Here is a 22,325-nt window from a genome sequence, read left to right as displayed (position 1 = left end):
TTCTGTTTAACATGTGCTCCAGCATGTAAATCACCGGAATAGTCATGCTGATAATGGCATCGTCAGCACTAAACATCTTCGTCGCCATTTCAAAACTGTGCAGAAGGGTGCATAGGTCCCTGATCTGAGACCACTCCTCCAGCGTGATTTGCCCCACCTCTGAATCTCGTTGGCCCAGGCTATACGTCAGAACGTATTGCACCAGGGCTTGTCGGTGCTGCCACAGTCGCTGCAACATGTGCAGAGTTGAATTCCACCGGGTAGGCACATCGCATTTTAGCCGGTGAAGTGGCAGGCCCAACGACTTCTGTAGAGATGTAAGTCGCTGAGCTGCGGGATGCGAACGGCGGAAGTGAGCACACAGCGACCATGCCCTCTGCAGAAGGCCATCTAGTCTGGGATAGTGGGCTAAAAATTGCTGGACAACCAGGTTCAACACGTGAGCCATACAAGGCACGTGTGTGACATTGCCCCGGCGAAGGGCCGCACCCAGGTTTGCAGCATTGTCGCACACGGCCTTCCCTGGTTTCAGGTCCAGTGGAGACAACCATTCATGAAATTGGTTCTCCAGAGCTGACCACAACTCCTCAGCTGTGTGACTCACATTTCCCAGACATTTCAATGTAAAAACCGCCTGATGACGTTGAGCCCTACTGCCAGCATAGTAAGGAGGTGTGCAGGATCCCTTCTGCGCAGTTAGAAAGCTTGTGGCATGACCAGACAGGCTTTGGGTGCAGGTGGAAGACCGAGAGGAGGTTGAGGAGGCAGAAGCAGTGGAGGAACTTTGACATAAAGAGGATTGACGCACAACTCGTGGGGACGGCAAGACTTGGACAGCAGCCCCTTGTCCTGCTGTCACCATAGTTACCCAGTGCCCAGTCAGCGACATGTAACGCCCCTGTCCATGCCTACTCGTCCAAGTGTCTGTGGTGAAATGCACCCTGTCACACACAGAGTTTCTCAAAGAAGCGGTGATGTTGTGTGCGACATGCTGGTGGAGCACAGGCACACCTTTCTTTGAGAAGTAGTGCCGACTGGGCATCTGGTACTGGAGCACTGCGACGGACATAAGGTTTTGAAAATCCTCTGTGTCCACCAGGCGGAAAGCAGCATTTCTGTAGCCAAGAGCTTGCAGATGGTGAAATTTAACCTCTTAGCTTTCTCATGGCTAGGAGGAAATGGTCTTTTACTTGTCCACATCTGAGGGACCGAGGGCTGGCTATTGTGCTTAGACGGGGTTGATAAGGGTGTCCCCGGCAAACTGCCGGTCTGTGAGGAAGATGCAGGCGGACATGTTAGGTTGCCTTGATCCAAAGGTGGTGCTATCGATGTCGGACAGCGCTCAACACCAGCTGGTGTTACCACCTCCAAAGAAAATGATGACCTGCCAATCACGCTGGCTGTTGCGGGTAAAGAGGTGGCAGGTCTGCGCCCCAAAACAGGTGTGACTGCTGTCCCCCCAGTCACAGAGGATGAAGAGGCTGCGGATGCACAAGATATGGCAGACGGTGGTTGGCCCGGCCGGCTAGGCCGCATTGTAGCACACTGAGCTTCCCACTGCAACTTATGCTTCATGTCCATGTGCCGGTTCATGCATGAAGTACTCAAACTATGTATTTTTTGGCCTCTACTTAGCTTTTGCTGACAAATGTTACAGATAACACGAGTTGGGTCATCTTTATCGATCTGAAAAAATGCCCAGGCTATGCAAGGCTTAGCACCCATGTGACCTGAAGAGCCACCACGACTTGTGGTGAGAGGCAGAGTTGTGTTTGAGGATGCAGTTGTTGACGTGCTTCCAGTACTACGTCTCTGTCCAGGAAGGCGCAACCTGACCTCGTCGTCACTAGCATCTTCCTCCACCTCCTCTGCTGACCTCATCTCTTGGCTGACTGTGGGTTGACAGTAAGTGGGATCTCCAACCTCATCATCATCACCCTGTGCGTTATCACACCCGTCGTCCTCAGAGCCAACCTGTTCCTGCCCTGACAAAAAACTAAAGTTGTCGCTCCAATCAGGTATTTGAGTCTTATCATCGTCTTTCTCATTGTCTCCACCAACAGGAGTTACAGTTTGGGAATGAGGGTCTACATTATGGTCAGAACCTTCTGCGTCTGGTCCTGGATCCGACTCATAAAGATTCTGGGCATCAGTGCAGATCATTTCCTCGTCTGGATTCACAGAAGCGCTGGAGTCGACCTCTGATTCCCAGGCTATAGTATGAGTAAACAGCTCTGCAGACTCAACCATCTGTTCTACCTCATACTCAGACGGGCAGCTGGAGATTTGGGAGCTGTGAGGAAGCAAGTGCGATTGGGGTGACACCTTTGAGGACTGGAGTATTTGTGATGTTGAAGTTGATGTGGAGGAGAGCCCACTTAAAGGAGCACTTGATATCCGTTGAAGAACCTGCTGTTTTTGTGCCTCATCTGGAATTTGTAGCGATTGGGGTGGCAGTAAGAAAGGGATCTTATCACATTGTCCGCTAAAAGAAGTAGACATTTTAGTTTGGCTGGAAGATGGTCTTTCTTCTGCAGATGTTACTGTTGCTTTAACACCTACCCCACGGACACAACCTTTTTTCCCCTTCCCAACACGCCTATTCCCCTTTCCACCAGCAGCAGGCCTTTTTCCACTCATTTTGGTGGTTAACTAATTCACAACTCTGGAGTTGTTTGCACAAAAAAACAATGGATGGGAACCGAGCAGAGCTGAGTGGCCAAACTGTGGTATTAGGCCAAAACTATTGGCTGGGTTAGATGCAGAAAAAAATTATATTCAATTTGCAACCTGATGGAGGTCTGTATAGATGGATTAATAGAACAAGTCCCACACACAGCTAGAAGCCCAATATTTTTTTCAGAGGTAGATGCAGAAAAAAATATATTCAGTTTGCAACCTGATGGAGGTCTGTATAGATGGATTAATAGAACAAGTCCCACACATAGCTAGAAGCCCAATATTTTTTCAGAGGTAGATGCAGAAAAAAATATATTCAGTTTGCAACCTGATGGAGGTCTGTATAGATGGATTAATAGAACAAGTCCCACACACAGCTAGAAGCCCAATATTTTTTCAGAGGTAGATGCAGAAAAAAATATTTTCAGTTTGCAACCTGATGGAGGTCTGTATAGATGGATTAATAGAACAAGTCCCACACACAGCTAGAAGCCCAATATTTTTTCAGAGGTAGATGCAGAAAAAAATATATTCCGTTTGCAACCTGATGGAGGTCTGTATAGATGGATTAATAGAACAAGTCCCACACACAGCTAGAAGCCCAATATTTTTTCAGAGGTAGATGCAGAAAAAAATATATTCAGTTTGCAACCTGATGGAGGTCTGTATAGATGGATTAATAGAACAAGTCCCACACACAGCTAGAAGCCCAATATTTTTTCAGAGGTAGATGCAGAAAAAAATATATTCAGTTTGCAACCTGATGGAGGTCTGTATAGATGGATTAATAGAACAAGTCCCACACACAGCTAGAAGCCCAATATTTTTTCAGAGCTAGATGCAGAAAAAAATATATTCAGTTTGCAACCTGATGAAGGTCTGTATAGATGGATTAATAGAGCAAGTCCCACACACAGCTAGAAGCCCAATATTTTTTCAGAGGTAGATGCAGAAAAAAATATATTCAGTTTGCAACCTGATGGAGGTCAGTATAGATGGACTAATACAACAAGTCCCACACACAGCTAGAAGCCCAATATTTTTTCAGAGGTAGATGCAGAAAAAAATATATTCAGTTTGCAACCTGATGGAGGTCAGTATAGATGGACTAATACAACAAGTCCCACACACAGCTAGAAGCCCAATATTTTTTCAGAGGTAGATGCAGAAAAAAATATATTCAGTTTGCAACCTGATGGAGGTCTGTATAGATGGATTAATAGAACAAGTCCCACACACAGCTTGAAGTCCAATATTTTTTCAGAGGTAGATGCAGAAAAAAATATATTCAGTTTGCAACCTGATTGAGGTCTGTATAGATGGATTAATAGAACAAGTCCCACACACAGCTAGAAGCCCAATATTTTTTCAGAGGTAGATGCAGAAAAAAATATATTCAGTTTGCAACCTGATGGAGGTCTGTATAGATGGATTAATAGAACAAGTCCCACACACAGCTAGAAGCCCAATATTTTTTTCAGAGGTAGATGCAGAAAAAAATATATTCAGTTTGCAACCTGATGGAGGTCTGTATAGATGGATTAATAGAACAAGTCCCACACACAGCTAGAAGCCCAATATTTTTTCAGAGGTAGATGCAGAAAAAAATATATTCAGTTTGCAACCTGATGGAGGTCTGTATAGATGGATTAATAGAACAAGTCCCACACACAGCTAGAAGCCCAATATTTTTTCAGAGGTAGATGCAGAAAAAAATATTTTCAGTTTGCAACCTGATGGAGGTCTGTATAGATGGATTAATAGAACAAGTCCCACACACAGCTAGAAGCCCAATATTTTTTCAGAGGTAGATGCAGAAAAAAATATATTCCGTTTGCAACCTGATGGAGGTCTGTATAGATGGATTAATAGAACAAGTCCCACACACAGCTAGAAGCCCAATATTTTTTCAGAGGTAGATGCAGAAAAAAATATATTCAGTTTGCAACCTGATGGAGGTCTGTATAGATGGATTAATAGAACAAGTCCCACACACAGCTAGAAGCCCAATATTTTTTCAGAGGTAGATGCAGAAAAAAATATATTCAGTTTGCAACCTGATGGAGGTCTGTATAGATGGATTAATAGAACAAGTCCCACACACAGCTAGAAGCCCAATATTTTTTCAGAGCTAGATGCAGAAAAAAATATATTCAGTTTGCAACCTGATGAAGGTCTGTATAGATGGATTAATAGAGCAAGTCCCACACACAGCTAGAAGCCCAATATTTTTTCAGAGGTAGATGCAGAAAAAAATATATTCAGTTTGCAACCTGATGGAGGTCAGTATAGATGGACTAATACAACAAGTCCCACACACAGCTAGAAGCCCAATATTTTTTCAGAGGTAGATGCAGAAAAAAATATATTCAGTTTGCAACCTGATGGAGGTCAGTATAGATGGACTAATACAACAAGTCCCACACACAGCTAGAAGCCCAATATTTTTTCAGAGGTAGATGCAGAAAAAAATATATTCAGTTTGCAACCTGATGGAGGTCTGTATAGATGGATTAATAGAACAAGTCCCACACACAGCTTGAAGTCCAATATTTTTTCAGAGGTAGATGCAGAAAAAAATATATTCAGTTTGCAACCTGATTGAGGTCTGTATAGATGGATTAATAGAACAAGTCCCACACACAGCTAGAAGCCCAATATTTTTTCAGAGGTAGATGCAGAAAAAAATATATTCAGTTTGCAACCTGATGGAGGTCTGTATAGATGGATTAATAGAACAAGTCCCACACACAGCTAGAAGCCCAATATTTTTTTCAGAGGTAGATGCAGAAAAAAATATATTCAGTTTGCAACCTGATGGAGGTCTGTATAGATGGATTAATAGAACAAGTCCCACACACAGCTAGAAGCCCAATATTTTTTCAGAGGTAGATGCAGAAAAAAATTTATTCAGTTTGCAACCTGATGGAGGTCTGTATAGATTGATTAATAGAACAAGTCCCACACACAGCTAGAAGCCCAATATTTTTTCAGAGCTAGATGCAGAAAAAAATTATATTCAATTTGCAACCTGATAGAGGTCTGTATAGATGGACTAATAGAATGATGCTATGCCCAAAAGATTTTACTTCACTAGGTGCAGTAAAAAAATTGGTATTCTATACACAGGTGGTATATCTTGCAACACAGATGGCTACTCCACTGACTAACACACTCTGCAATAGGCCAAAAAGGATTAGCTTTGCTAGATTCAGCCAAATGCTGTGAAAAAAACTTGCACAGCACTGGCACAGACCTGCCTGGCAAAAACTGATAGGAACTGATGTAACCTAGTCCTAAAAAGGACTCCAATTACAATTAGTCTTTACTCCCACAATCTATCTATTTAAGAGCACAGACCTGCCTGATAAAAGTCGTAGGAAATGCTGTAACCTAGTCCTTAAAAGGACTGCAATCACAACTATTCCCTACTCCCAAGCTATCTGTAGATTTGTGCGAAAATTGGCTTGAAATTAACAAGGTATAGCGCACACAACAACAGCGGTGCCGTCTAACACGCAGCTGCAGCAGTGAGAAAATGGTGGCGACGGGGAAAATGGCTTGGTCTTATAGGGCAAGGACATGTGACATACACTGCCAATGACACATGCCCTTGCTTGTGTGAAAAAAAGCACTTCGCTCCGTGTGTGCGCTGCTGATAGGCTGACAGATTGCACCTCCCCACTGCAAATGCGGGAAAGAGAAAAAAAAATGGAGATCTTCATTGTTCCTGCAGAGATCCATCCCCTGCCCCTCCCCCCACCCCGCTGTACACTCAAACTGCGTATTAACATTAATTTTCATTATTACTGAGAAAAAATCCAGTTATGATTTTGGTGCACGACCAGTTATCGAACATAACCTCGAACAGCCGAATTTTTCTCAAATTGTTTGTGTTCGCCGAACGGCTCGAACACCGCCCAAAACAGCTCGAATTTGAGATTGGCGAACAGTTCGAGTAGAACAACGCTCATCTCTAGTTATCATCCATTTTTCCCTTGCCAGATAAGTTTTGGTCAATGGGAGATTAATAAGATGTGCTTAACATTAAAAAGCTCAAAATGGATCAATAAGGTCCTATGAGAACTTGCAGTGTTATGCACATATTTTCTGCTTTATTGGAAGCTGAGTATAGCAATCGATTTCTGGAGGAAAATTCAGCGGAGTTGGCGAACACGATTTTCAAATGACATCTATGACCCAAAAAGCTCAGAATTCTTATATTACTTGGTACTAAATATGTCACTTAGCAGTTAAAGGGAAAATGCTTCGTGTAATGTGTATTTTATTCATCCCAGGCTATTCTGGGCTTAGGAGTCCAGTGGACGGTCTGACAGCTCTCAGTCACTGAGAAGAACCACTCATCAGACTTTTTAGCCTAGACTGAGTAGGGACTCAAGTGAATAAAATACACAATACTGAATCTTTTCCCATATATATATGGGCCATACATAGAAATCATGGGACCCATAGCAGAGGTTCTAATTGAGCTACCCCAAACAAAAGAAAAATAAAATATTTGGCGGGTTCACAGAAGAGCATATCTCACAACTTTGCAGCCTTTACAAAGTAATTTTCCTCCTACTGAACCCCAAGATTCCTCTTTCATTGCACCCATAAAGTATGATGCCAACAAAAGTGCCCCCCAAACACAGTATGATACCCCCACAGTGAATTACTCCACAATACCCTCCACATGTACAGTATGCTGACCTTACTATACCCCATATCAACTCCCCCGGCAAAGTATGTTTGGTGACCCTAACACAATATGATCCCCCAATTGTGATCCCCATACAGACCTCCATGAAGTAGAATTCCTTGCATACAGTATAATGGCCTCCACATAGCCCTCCATAAACTATAAAGGCTACCACATAGCCCTTCAAATATTATAAAAGCCCCCATATAGTATAATGGGCTCCATAGTCATCCATATATAGCATAATGCATCTCCATAGTCTCCAATTAGTATAATGCACTCCGCGTAGTCCTCCATATAGTATAATGCATTTCCCATAGTCCTCCATATAGTATAATACACTCCCCATAGTCCTCCAATTAGTATAATGCACTCCCAATAGTCATCCATATAGTATAATGCACTCCCCATAGTCCTCCAATACAGTATAATGCACTCCTCATAGTCTTCCATATAGTATAATGCACTCCTCATAGTCCTCCAATTAGTATAATGCACTCCCCATAGTCCTCCATTTAGTATAATGCATTCCCCATAGTCCTCCATATAGTATAATGCACTCCCCATTGTCCTCCAATACAGTATAATGCACTCCATATAGTCTTCCATACAGTATAATGCACTCCCCTTAGTCCTCCATATAGTATAATGCACTCCCCATAGTCCTCCAATTAGTATAATGCAACCCATAGTCCTCCATATAGTATAATGCATTCCCAATAGTCCTCCAGATAGTGTAATGCACCCCCCATAGTCCTCCATATTGTCCATATAGTATAATGCACTTCATAGCGCTCCATACAGTATAGTCCTTTATACAGTACTATGGCCATCACAAGGTACTCATTGATCTAAAAAAGGGAACAATACTCACCTCTCTCCTCCTTTTTCTCCCATTGCTCCGGTCTCTGCAGCCAAGGCCATTCAGTGATGTTATCGCACCTGCTGCGTCAAAATAATGGAGGAATTAATTATGGAGTAGGAAGAGTCAGCTGACGCTCCCACTTTCATCATTGCGTTCAACAGTATCAGCATCCAGGATGTCGATACAGTTGAACTTTCGATGATGGGCTTCGGGCCCCATAGCAGCCGCGTGGCCTGCCACCATTGGTGGTATGCCTTGCTGGTTGTAGCAGTGAGGTCTCTGATGTGGCCATCAAAATATGTCATCGCTGGAGTCGGACGAACAGAAGTACAGTATACCAGGGAGGGTTTGGCGAGTTTTACTCCTACTGCTATGTTAGCGATTTCTAAAAATGTTATGGTTGTCAAACTCCTAAAAAAGTTATTATTTTAGTAAAATATGGCAAAGAATCAGGAGCAAATACCTTGATAAATATGTGCCGGATTCTGTACAACACTGTGTTGGAATTATGTAAGTCACAAAGAACAAACAAGCTCTATATACATAACATCTTACACTGAGGTTTTTCTCTCATTTTCTTTATTTTTGCTTTTTACCTATGCTAAGTGTTAAGTGAATCTGAGTGAATCATAGTTCAGGCAACGTAAATGATTTAAAACTTTGCTGAACATTAAGCATTCAAACTTGAACTTTATCTGCTAATGATGTTCTATGCAGCGCAATTACTTGGGTTAAACTAATTTAACAGAGGTTAACGAAAAACGCTAAAGTCATTGCCGAGAAATTGCAAAGCTGATGAATGGCTGGACGAAACTGATTATTCTGAGATAGGTCTGGTAGCAACTTAAAGGTGCCCCTGTCCCCGTCTTAATTAAAAGATTTGAGAAGAATGGTGGGCAAGAAATCTTGGATGTAAATAAAGGTATTCATACGATGTACTGTATGTCTTGAGTCCATGGAACATTGACACTAAAGCTGGCCATACACATGCGATAGCTTGCGACTTTCAGCTAGCAGACAGCAATCTGTCCTGATGCCCTTATATACATGAATGCTTGACTTGGTTGAGCATTCATGTGTATTTACAACTTAAAGTGGAGCAAGTGTCTCCATACAACTGTGGTGGTAGCTTCTCTGCCAGAGAACTAAATGGTTGGGCAATTGGTGTGCATATATTCACGCTGCCTGAACCCTAGAGGCAGAAGGTCTCTACATGCATATAGTCTGCTGATCCTGCCAATATCAACATGGTCTTACACATTGCATGTATACTAACTTATGCTCCGGCTCATTTCTTTGGTTTTGCTGGAGTTTTTTGTACTCTGTACAAACAGATTTTGAGCTGGGCATTTAATCTATATATCTTCCCATGGGCAGGTAACTGAACAGTCAGGCCGTAGTCCTTCTCTGCCCTTATCTACAATGAGGTCGGCTGACACAAAGCAAGGTTTTAATACTAGAGATAGGATTGGGTACAGCTTGTTGTGGTAGGATGACTTTTACGCTTTTTTGATAAAATTAGTGTTAACTAAGTACCCTATGTTATTTACATGTACTGTTACTATTTACTTACTATAGGGTACATGATCATTTTGTTTTCTTTTTGGGCTTTGTCTATGTAATAAACACAGTGTGAACATGCTCTTACACCTTGAAACTAATGCTCCGGCTCGTTTCTATGGTTTTCCTGCGACTGTCAGAATAATAAGTGAACTCAGATGTGAAGATAATGGTGATCATGTAGTCATATAGTGGGGAAGAACCTGTATGTTGTATTGTAAATAAGTGATGAGTTGATCACGATGACTTGATGTAAACACCGCATGTGGCAAGTCTAGACTATCAGTTTTTTTCATTATTATTTTGGAGTCGTACATTAGGCATAATGCGTATATAGGAATGCTTTTAATAAGAATTAATACAATTTAAATATTTTATTATTATAAGGGGTAGGTTTCTGGTTACAAACTAATTATACACACCAAAATATCCTTCCTTTCTGTAAGCGCATAATGCGTATAAACAATCTCCTACAACAGAACGACATATTATGTCACCCCCAGGACAAAATGTCACTGCAGATATTGGAGCTGTTGCATTAAAACTAATACAATATTCTAGTAAATATTGTGCATGCCCTGACATACAAGCACTGATAGATGGAGATTCTGGTTATACAGTCCTGCACCCCCACTCCTTGCTAGTACTTCCTCTAAGAAATTAAATAGTTAACACAGTTTTCTTCTGAAGTTAACTAAACCAATATGAGTTTTACCGGTTTGGAAAGTCGGGAAGCTTTAACTGTATTATTTCCAGGAGGCATAGCATCGAGGGAACAGTGACCCCCTACCTTTTCCCTGTGTGTCCCATTTACTGCTGTATGGAATACTAAGAGAAGCCTCAGCGCTTTAACAATGGACAATAAAACATTAAAAAGCCAATGGTTATTATACTTGTAAAAGAAAAAAAAAAACAACTTTGCATGGAGTTTGCTTGACTGCAAATTATCTGGAAATAATTCATGATGCCGTTGCAGTCTCCCTAAATGGCTCCACATTCCAGCAAGTCGGGGCCATCTGCCTTTCATATCTGATTTTATGAGTCTAAATATACCACTTATCACTCTGACTTAAGACAATGGAACTTTCCAGAAGACTAAGTGATAAAATGCTTCTGTGTCTGTACCGGTGTAATAAATTCTTTGAGGCGCTGGAGATGATTACTTTAAATTAACCCCATTGGACGTTGGTGGCGCCTGTACGTTCAGCGGTATGTGTGTGTGTGTATGCTCCTCAGGGGAAGAAGGGGTTAAAGTAATAACTGGATAGAAGTGAAGTGGGAAACAATCTATTATTGGCAGGATGTGTGTGGGTGAATATATGTCCTTTTGATGAAATGTGATACAATGTAGAGGACATCTCTAAATCTCCATGGAGATAATGTCTGATTCTCTCCTAGATGACAACAACCTCGCCCCATTCTTTAGCTTTTCTTTGTCATAATAGCATCACATTTATTACTTCTTTTTTTTTCGCATTAGAATTTACAGCTCAACCCACCTCTATGGATCTGTGGCCGAAAACAGCTGTGCACAGCGTCAGAAGAAAGCATGCAGATATGGTCAGTGTTGAGAAGAAGGTTAAGAGTCACTTACTGTAACTGCTCTCCTCCTCCTTTGTGCCATCGATTGTGCCATCTGCTTGGAGCTGCAAGTGGTAGCCTTGCCGGCTATAGAGTTTTGTGACTATACCTTTGAGTTGAGGCTCTGTAAGCAAACAAATAATACAAAGCATAGATTAGGATAACTTTCTCACCGTATCACAGGTTACATATCAAGTACAGAATCTGTTTATATTGACATCAACATATAGATTACTCATCACCGAAATGCACCGAGAGCGTCCCATAAAAGTCATACATCATGGGTTTATTGAAAAAACGAGGCACCCCTATACTACAGATGTCGTAGAGCTCAGTATATGTTGAGTAAAACATATATAGAAAGAAATGTAAATTATCAAAATAAATAACAAACTTTACTTTTCTATGTCTGTATATTACAAATTCTATATGTGTCCATGCCCAGAAGTAGAAAAAAAATAAAACAGAATTTCCTTATTATGATTTATGAAATAAACATGACGAGCAAAGGGAATTCCCTTCTCTGCGTAACAAGCTGCTGCTGAAATGAAAACCGTGAATGTTAAATAATATGTTTACAGCCAGAAGGAAGGTCTGATTGATACCCTCATGGAAATGATAGTAAGTATGTGTAATTCTAGCTGCTTTGGCGTAGAAGCGATATTATCTGATGTCAATATTAATATCACCGGTCTGTACTCTAAATTATAGGTGAACGATGCAGTAGATAACATGTCCTGTCTATACTACTATGATGGTAAAAATCTAGAATTAATGATATTATGGATTTTGACTCATTTTGGATGATACGTGATATAATAGTTATCTAGGAAAATACTGATATTAAGTTGCAAATACTGTGCCACTTTCTAGAATATCCCAACACCCTCCAATCAGATGCAAGAAGCCATGCCCTGTGCATTAAATTATCATCATCATCTACTTTGCCTTTTAATGTTATAATGGCGCACCCCAGTGAAATCATACAAGTGATATATCGAAGCCCATTAAGATAAATCATCATCATCATGGCTACACAAATCCAATTCTTGATGAAGCGTGACTGATGAATGAAAGTATGCTATAAGAAGGTGCAAACCTGGTCGTCGTCTTCTCCTCTTTTTAGAACCAAACAGTTTGACCCGGGAGAAGACATTGAGTTTATTTTTTTCGCAGTTCCCTTTTCCTTTGCTGGGGCTGCTAACACATTTACATGCATTGGATTTTTCCCTTTCTCGAGCTTGTCTCTTTTGCCTAATCAGTGAGCTGGCAATAGCGGCAGCCATGGCTAATGTTTACCAATAGAAAAAAAAACAACCTGTTTGTGCTCAAAAATATACAGTAATGCCGCAAGATCAAAAATGGAGACAATATCTTCAGAAGGCTAAGAAAGTTGACATTTGCACCATTGATTTTCCTTAGGTCAGTCTTGCTGGAAATATATCCTGACTCACTTCTCTCCCTTATGAATATTGACAACTTTTTGAAGCCCTCCGACCTACGGTGACCATCAGCCTTCAGATTGTCCTATTGTCCTGATCTTTTTGTCAAAGAGTTTTAAAGCAAAATTATTGACCAGCGTTGCAGTATGGGCTTGACCTCGAAGAGACAATGGTCTGTTCTTTGCACTTCCATTGTGGAATTATGGATACAGCTCACGTCTCTTGCTTGTAGCTGATGCATTTCTCTTCTTTGGGTCACACTAGTTACATTCCAGATAGAACTGAGCCTTTTCTGTATTCCAAGAAAGCAGTGTTCAATGCAGCAGCTGCAGACTCAGTCTTCAGGCAATGAAGCCACTTGTAACTGTGTGTGTGAGAGAAAGAGGGAGCGAGGGAGATGCAGATGGGTTGTTCCACTCCTTTTTTCAATGAAATACAGAATAGCTCTGACCAACATCCTATTGTGTGTCATCCACAAACATCTGGTTACTTTTACTGAGCACAACGAAAGCATTTACAGCTCAGTTCTTCCATTTGTTGATCAGAGTCCCTTATGAATTTGCGTTGCAGTCTTTTCTACCTCTACAGAAAGGCTGGAGATGGCAGGTCAGGATGAGCTATGTGTTGAGGAAGGGAACCTGCTCTGAAGAGCCACCTCCCGGAGAGGGAAAGGTAGTTTGAATTAATTGGTAATTGACTCCTTCATTGCCAGGACAGATTAAAAAATGGTAAGTGAGTAACTGGACTTGGGACAGAAAACGATCCATTATCGTTCTTTGCAGAGATGGTGGGATTGGCTGCCAGGGACAGAGATCTGATTGGTTGGTGTAATTTTCCTGCCTAGTTCTTCCTCAAAAGGGATTATTAATGAATGCATCTCTTTCCCAATGATATTTTGCCAGCGAGAGTAACTACAGACATCTCTATGCATTGCTCATGATATTAAATCATGCTAACTGAAGATCATTTATGACTATTAAACAAGATGTAGGAACATATAAAGATCTGCATTGCACATTACGTGATGCCCAACTGTTTAACCATTTCAGCTAGAAGACCATTGAATTTACACTACTGACAGATGACTGGATCGATCTGTGGAGGATCGACTTTGAGATGAATATCCAGAAATTCGCAGGACCCTGCGAATTCAAACACTTTGCGATTTGAATCGTGAGGATCATTTCATACAATGCTGAAGACTCAGAGAGGGGGCTATTGGGGTCAGACACATCCATAGGGGCTTCACCGTAATGCCTTGCAGCTATCATATCACATGGTCTAGTGCTGCTGATCATGGGGGCTATCAAAGCCATTATAAAAGATGGGAGCCCCTTTTTACAGGAGGTCAAGTGGACAGTACATTCCATGTATTATTATTTTTCTTAATTATTATTATGAAACAAATGAGAAGACTATTAGAAGCAGTTAACAGAATAAAGTGAATTTTGTAGAGTGGACGCTATGGCTCCTCCCAGTAGCTTCTTCAATGAAGTGATGCAGGGAGATAAAGTTACTAGGAATCTCCAACTCTGTCTAACCAGTTGATCTGTATTCGATTCTTTGAATAAAGCTGTGGTCACAAGAGCGAATATTCTGTCATGTGAGAGAATCGGATCGATTATGGAAATGACACTTGGATCAATCTGTGATCCGAGTTTGACCAGAGTGTCAGCTTAGAGTGATCTGATTCTCTCAGATGGGAGAACTGGTACGCACTTCGAGGAGAAGAGGAGAACAAAATTTCTCCATCTTCTCCAATCTGTGAGCCTGCGGAAATCGGACTGCACCCAGAGTTCAACCAAGTGCAGTCCGATGATTTCCAGGTACCCATAGACTTGAATGGGTGCGTGCCATCCAACTTGGATGCAAATCTCAGTGTTTTTTTTAATGCCAAATATAACTAACCCACTGGTATTTGTTGATTTACATCCTCCCATTTTTCTGAACAACGTGTCCACCTTGAAGTCTCAAATTATCTTTTCCTCATTTACCTATTTGATGATTTAAGGTACACCTTAGGTAAATGTTGAGTGAGCATTGATGAGTTCGCTATGGAGAGAGTGGAGAAAGCCACTGCCAGACTCATTTGACAGCAGTTTATCTGCCTGCAGAAAAAAAAACAGATTGGGAGATTAAAATCAAAGTGCCTGATCATTATCTCTCCAATATCTTCTGTCTTTCAAGAGGAAAGCCCCTGTAAATATTAGAGGGAAGTCCGATCCTGCCAAATTTGCTGGTTTCAACTTTTTAGTCTTATTTTTTACCATTCCACTAAAACTGCTCCCACCAAAGTTGTTACTAATCTCCTAAAAGCTAAGTCTTCAGGTTTGACACTGAATATCACTTAAAATAACTAGACATAAAAGCATAATCGGTGAGAGCAACTGAAACTTTCCTTCTAAGAATGAATTCACATGTTGCAGGAAAATAAAGTTTATTGACCTGCAATAGTTGACATAAGTGTGACTCAACCAGAAAAAGGCTGCACGACGTTGGTGTTTGCCACAAATGGATTAGAAAAGGTAACAAAAAATGACAACTTGACTGTTCTTCTAAAGTATTATACACTCCTCAACATTGGAACTGTAAACCCAAAAAGGAAAAGTCTTTGAAAAATGGAAATCATAAGGAAACAACTACTCCCAGGACTGGAGCCCTCTAATCTTCATTCCAGGTAATGAATTGTGTTACATTGAATTGGTCATGAAACCAATGGTACGGTCATTTCTCTGAAGTGTCCTAGAAGCTACTTCTCAACCCCAGACCGCATATTGTTCGTGCTACTGTGAGCAGCCTGTGGGCATAATTGTGCTAACATGGCCTGCAGCGTCTCCAGACTTGTCTTCCATCTAGCAAATCTGGGACACTATTTGTTGGCAACTGCAAAGGAGCTGGCAGCAGTGGATCTTGATGATTTTCTCAATTGCATTCAATATGGCAGAATATTAATCAGACAACCATAAATAACCTCATTAATAGCAGCCAAACTCCATAAGTGTGTGCATTTCTGTGTGGGGCGCTCATACTCAACACTGAATAAATTGAGATGTTTTGAACATTTTCTTTCCATTTTTTCATAATTTGCATATCATTAACATGTCTATCCATCCTGAGATTTCCATAATTCCACTAATTTTCCTTCTTGGTGTTGCAATTTCATTGTTGAGGAGTGTATGCAGTGATGGTAAGTAATGTTTCTCATTACCTCCATCATTTGTGCTCCTGCCTGATTCAGGTAAAAACTGCTTCTCACCAGTAATATTAGCTTTCATGTAAGTAATGTTTTGGTCTCCCAGTCATTTGTCTAGGTTAGGATTCTCCTTCCCCCTCCTTCTTGTCGGCTCTGGCATCCAGTCATTGTGAGACAACCTCCCCCCTCTCATTCCTATCTCTCTGCAGAGACATGCCTGGCTGAATCTATGCCTTTTGGCGGCAGAGCAGCAGTGTTGGGAATAAGCCCAAAGTGTGTGTGCCAATGCAAGATAAGGTAACAGAAATATCGTCATTTACTTCAGTGATCTTCTACCTGTGTCCTTATATCCGTTGTGCAACTAAAAGTTCCAGCACGCCATGAGAGCTGAAGAATTACTGGATATTCTGGAACCTATAGTGTTGCAATGTCTGGTTGCAGGAAAAAGCTGAATCTATAGAAAGGTTACTGATGTATAAACAGTTAAATGTATAGAAAATGCAAATATAATGCCTGCGAGGATTGAAAACGGAAACTGGATTATAGACATATTGATAGCCATTGCTAAAGTGCCTTGTAGATGAGCATAATGCTCAATGTATTTCACCGATGACTTCATCGATAGAGTAAAGCTGGCCATACACATTAGATGGCTGTCGACCGAATTATGCATTTCCGATTGTTCATCCAACAGCCATTTACGATGTCTCTCCAATACACAGAAGGGCATGTTCAGCCGAGAGCTCCGATGTTCTCTAAGAAAGACACAGACAGACATCATTCTCTACCAGCAGCTTATCTCTCACAGAACAAAGCGATCATCAGTCTGAAATTGGACATGCCGATCGATATCTCCCCCGACTATCAGTTGGCCAACATCCCCATACACATTAGAGTGTTGGCCGAACCCCTTGATGTTGGCTGGTCCTGCTGACATTAGTCTAATGTGTATGGTGGGGCTTAAATTACTGCAGCCAGGAATTTCAACTCCTCATTTCATAGAAGTCAATGCAGTGTGTAGTTGAGGGGCAGTCACAAGGACTAAAACTTGAAAAATGGGGTTTACAAAAAAAAATAATGTTTTTGTACCTTATCCAAAAGGCTTATTATTCAGACAGATTTGCCATAAGAAATATCTGGACTCCAAACTAGTAAATTGCCACTCAGGACCCTTGAATGATTTTGCAATGAAGGTGAATAATATCAACTTAACCGCTTCACGCCACAGCCATTTTTCGTTTCTTTTTGTTTCATTTTTTCCTCGCATTCTTCCAAGAAGCATAACTTTTTTATGTTTCTGTCAATATAGCCAAGCTTGTTTTTTACAGGACGAGTTTTACTTTTGAATGAAATCATTCATTCTACCACTTGGTGTACTGGAAAATGAGCAAAAAAAAAAAATTCAAGTGCATTGAGAATTCAAAAAAAGTGCAATTTCACAACAGTTTTTTTTTTTTTTTTATTTAGTATGTTCACTATATGGTAAAACTGACCTGGCAATGTGATTCTCCAGGTCAGCACGAGTATGCAGATAGCAAACACTTATAGTTTTTTTTGTTAGTTAAGTGTTGAAAAAAAATTCGGAAATTTGTAAGAAAAAAAAATGTCTTTGTCTACATATTCCGAGACCCGTAACGTTTTTATTTTTCAGGATTTGGGGCTATGTAATGGCTTATGTTTTTGTGCCCTGAGCTGACGTTTTTCTTGATACCATTTTGGGGTAGCTGCGATGTTTTGATCACTTCTGGCATTTTGATTTTTTTTTCTTTACACCGTTTACTGATTGGATTCATTTATTTTATATTTTGATAGGTCAGATTTTATGAACATACCAAATATGTGTATTTCTTTTTAATTGTTTTATTTTTAATGAGGCAAAAGGGAGTGATTTGAACTTGTGTTTTTTTTTTGTTTTCATACTTTTAAAGACTATTTTTTACTTTTTACTGTATTTGTTAGTCCCTTTAGGGAACTTGAGGCTGCGATTGTCTGATCATTTGTACTATACATAGTAGTGCTGATGCAGTGCTAGGCATAGCTAAAATCATGATCTCTTATGATTTCTAGCCACGGGCAGGAACTCATAGGAGGATCATAATGATAGGCATGGGATTCATCAGCAGACCCTCGGCTATCATGACAACCTATCGGCGCCCTGCGATCACATCATGGGCACGCCAATGAGAGCATGGAGCGACGCGCGCCCTTGTCGGCACGTGTTAAATGCCCCTGTTAGAGATTGACCGTTAGAAGCACATGACGACGGCTGATTAAATCACCCATCATATGCGAGGAAAGATGTGGGCTCGGCTTGAAAGCCAACATCAAAGGCAAAGATACGACATATGATGTAAGTTTGTCATACGTCGTGAAGGGGTTAAAGAGTATTTTTTACTGGATTTGTTATTTTAAACTGAGCACTTCCTCCAATTGGTGCTGCTGTACTGATTCTGGAACAGTTTTTCTTATTCTTTTGTGCCCCTCCGTTCCAAAGTTATACCCCCTGGTAATAATGATGCAAATATTCCCTTCAACCAAATGGGCGTGAACTTCCCTGTAAGCGTTGCCTTTTTCTCCTTTGATATGCCATAAATATCTGATAGCTGCAGGACAAGAAATCACAGACTGATATTTCTACTTAAATTAATTTACACATTCTTCGAAATACAGCTCATTTTATTTCGTAAAGGACACATTTTAAATATTGAATGCTTAGATATATTTTCTTTCATATCTCATGGGGTTCACTTTCCTTTTAGATCTGATTCGATATTTTCATGACATGGCAATTGGTAAATTATTTCAATTACTTAACTGATTAATAACATTTCCGCAGAGCACTGCTTAGTCATAAAGTGGCCATTTTAATTCCCTGTTATGGCAGCATTATCCCATTGGACAGTATTGATTACATATGATTGAGTACTTTATTTCCAGGGTGCAGCATGCTTTACTGTACAAAATGCAAATATCTCTTACTTTGTATGTTATAGATAAGAAGGCAATTTTACACAGAGGCTCTCGATAAAAAGAAAACATCCTCGGTCGGATGCATGCACTATGTTTTCTGTAATTTTTATATCCCATCCCATAGACTCAGCTTAAGCAGAAGAGAACTAATTCTTGGTTCTTGTACTAAGACCAAACTACTGAGAAAAATTATGTTTTCAACATCTAACTGTTCAATGGTATAATAGACATGGCTCAGAATTGTAAAGAGAAGATGGTCAATTGCAAAACCAATCCAAATTTGGAATAGAAATAGGACTTTTGTATAAAGGCTGGAAGAACAAGTTCCATAGGAACAACATCTGTCCATATATCTTAAGGGGACTTATGGACATCAAGAGCCAGATAAGCAAGCTGCTACAGACCATTGGTTACACCTTAAGAGCCCCTACACATGAGATAGCGGTTGGATGAACAATCGTTTGGTAGACAGCTTTCTCGCCCAACTTCTCCATTGAGGCCAAGTGCTCATTTGTTCTTTATGAGAGAACCACTGTCATACTCTAGCAGTGGTGTATCTCCAGGGAGTATAAAAGGATCAGCCCCTTAAACACAACAGTTTAAAGGAGGATCAGCCGCACAAATACATCATAGTCCGGGAAGAGTGGGGAGGCCCCATATATATTAGACGAAAGTGAGCTGAACTAATTTTCTTTGGCTCGTCCGATGGTCTAATGAGCATGGCGGTCTCCTAAGTATCCCCCAACAGATGTTGACGAGAGAGCTAGATGAATTAGTCGGTTGGAATTTCAACTCCCGATACCTTAGTTTTGCATTGGGATAAGCCTCTGCCAGAGAACAAAGAAGTGCTCTGCTGAGTCGAGCTTTCCCATGATGAGTGAAGATGGGATAGATAGCTGTCGGCCGAACAATCGTTCTCTCGACAGCTATCTAATGTGCATGGGCAGCTTAACTCCAGAGCTAGGTCTATAGAGGGCTTCACCCAAGAGCTAGACCAAGATACTTGAATGCTCCCAGCAAAGGATTTTTTAGGATTCTTCTTTCCATTTTGGAAGCAGAGAAAGGAAAACAGGTTAGAAAAAAATGACAAAAATACTATAGCTAAAATGAACACTAATAAAAGAAGCAATAGCTACCATTAAAATAATCCATATATTGGTCCTATAACTAGATTCTCAAGTCTGTTTATGTTGATTAAACAGGAACGTTGTGTTATAAATCATCCTTATGGGATGATGGTGGCCCTGGGCACTGGCCGCCTTTTATAACAGCACCTATAGCCGGTTACAATATATTCCATCTATATTTTTACAGTAAATGTTTTCTTTTCCTGACCCCTGGTAAAAGAAGCCCTCCTCATCGATGTGATGCTTGCCAGCTACAGCCCGTGTTAGATTCGTAGGGTTTTTTTTCCTGTGTGTGCTCGGTGCAGCTCCCATGAGCTTTTCTCCTGCGCTGTCTACTGCATATTCTGATAGAAATGCCTGAAGCAGAACACGACTCACAGGGTATGTGCACTAGTTTTGAAATTTCGGGAAAAAAAAAAAAAAGAAAATACTAATAACAATCATGTGAGTAATAGTACTCCCCAGTATGTGATCTCAGCTTGATGTGACCCAATAATTTTTTATCTAGCGCTTGTACAGCTTTGCTTGATGATAATAGCAGACATGTTTTTCATACACAATCTTATCTGCAATCTAAATGGAACGATAAAACAAATCTAATTAACGCGTTTTGCGAACTTTCCTGAAGAAACAAATGCTACGCATGCTGCATGTAAATCAAGTCATTTATTACTACCGTCACTAAACCAGATTCAATTATCATTAAAAATCACTGTAGTCCTGGGCATTGTCCTGTATATGGCTGATTGATACTAAATACTCAGGCACTGGCTAACTATAGTTACTACAGCAAGAAAAAGTAATATTTGTGTGTGCGTCATTAAAAGGGTATTCCCATATTGTACATTTATGGTATATACAGGATATACCATATACTTGATGCAAATCCCACACATGGGACTTGAATCTTTCTTAAAGCAAACCAGTCACCATGTTTAACCGATATGAGATAAGACCTCCACCTTTCAGTCCTCATATACAGCATTCTATAATGCTGTATATATGCCCCCGATCCGGCCTGCAAGACAAGAAAAACACCTTTTATCATACTTCCCTGTGGGGCGGTCTGGTCCAAGGGATGTTGCTAGTCTTAGTCCGGCACCACCTTTCTTCTTGTGACGCCGCGTCCTCCTTCATGCTTCGTGTGGATGATGCGTCCTACGTCATCCACAAAGGCTCACTGGCATCATGCTCCTGTGCAGGCGTACTTCTCTCTGCCCTGACTAGGGCAGCGTAAAGTACTGCAGGGCACATGCACCAGGGCTCTTTGACCTTTCCCGGTGCCTGCGCACGGCAGTACTTTGCTCTACCCTTGACAGGGCAGAGAAGTACGTCTGCACAGGAGCGCGATGCCGGGGAGACTGTGTGGATGATGTATGGGATGCGCCATCCACACGAAGCAAGAAGGAGGATGGCATCACAAGAAGAAGGGAGGCGCCTGACCAAGACAAGCTACACCCGTTGGTCCAGACTGCCCCCCAGGTGATTATAATAAAAGGTGTTTTCTTGTCTTGCAGGTTGGATCTGGGGCATATATACAGCATTATGGAAAGCTGTATATGAGGGCTGAAAGATGGTGGCCATATACCATATCGGTAAAACCTGATGACAGGTTCCCTTTAAAGGGGTTATCCGGTCTTAAGCTACAAGTCGGCTGTCAGTCTATGTGAGTGCAGACTGGTGAATCTTCACATCTCACACACTCCTTGCTGTAACGATTCTCCTGTGTGCGTGACCGCAAGTATGTGATTAGCATTCATGAGGTCACGTGCCGACTAGCAGGGAATGGCCTCACTCAATGCAAGTGTATAGTGCAAGGCCAGATACAGTCTAGTCGGAATGTTGCCGGGAATATGTACCAGCACCAAAGTATTCTCACAGTGCACAGTGCACGCGATGTGAAGATTCACAAGTCTGCAGTCGAATATAGTGACTGCAGATTTGAAGCAGACAACCCCTTTAAGAACAATTCCTGACACATGCTGCTTTCAGTGGAGAGATTATCATTCATTTGTACGGAAATTCTGACAGCAATACAATGGCCCCATTCTCGAGATTGATGTGGATGCCATTGGTGTGATCCGCATCTAACACACATTTATTCCTGTGGATATACAATAAATATAAGAGAGGGGAATACCCCTTTTTATGCCATTTCTTGAATATGTTCTTTTACAAATGATGATCTAACTACTCTTTCTATTGA

General features: G+C 41.0%; 1 protein-coding gene across 7 annotated transcripts in view; it reads right to left on the bottom strand.

Annotated features, from left to right (window-relative positions):
• FGF13 (fibroblast growth factor 13) overlaps positions 1-22,325 on the bottom strand; it is a 541,625-nt gene that overhangs the window by 98,183 nt on the left and 421,117 nt on the right. For 6 of the 7 annotated variants that reach the window (XM_073641254.1, XM_073641253.1, XM_073641259.1 and 3 more), the window contains one exon: positions 11,401-11,511. In XM_073641254.1, the coding sequence (XP_073497355.1) occupies positions 11,401-11,511 (111 nt within the window). Of the gene's footprint in view, positions 1-11,400; positions 11,512-12,486; positions 13,563-22,325 lie in introns of those variants that run through there. The other variant, XM_073641258.1, reaches the window with a different exon arrangement.

Source organism: Phyllobates terribilis, unplaced genomic scaffold (assembly GCF_046119375.1).
Source record: "Phyllobates terribilis strain yellow unplaced genomic scaffold, ASM4611937v1 Scaffold_7__3_contigs__length_470593459, whole genome shotgun sequence".
Lineage (NCBI taxonomy): Eukaryota > Metazoa > Chordata > Amphibia > Anura > Dendrobatidae > Phyllobates > Phyllobates terribilis.
This window is presented reverse-complemented; position numbering and strand designations above follow the sequence as displayed.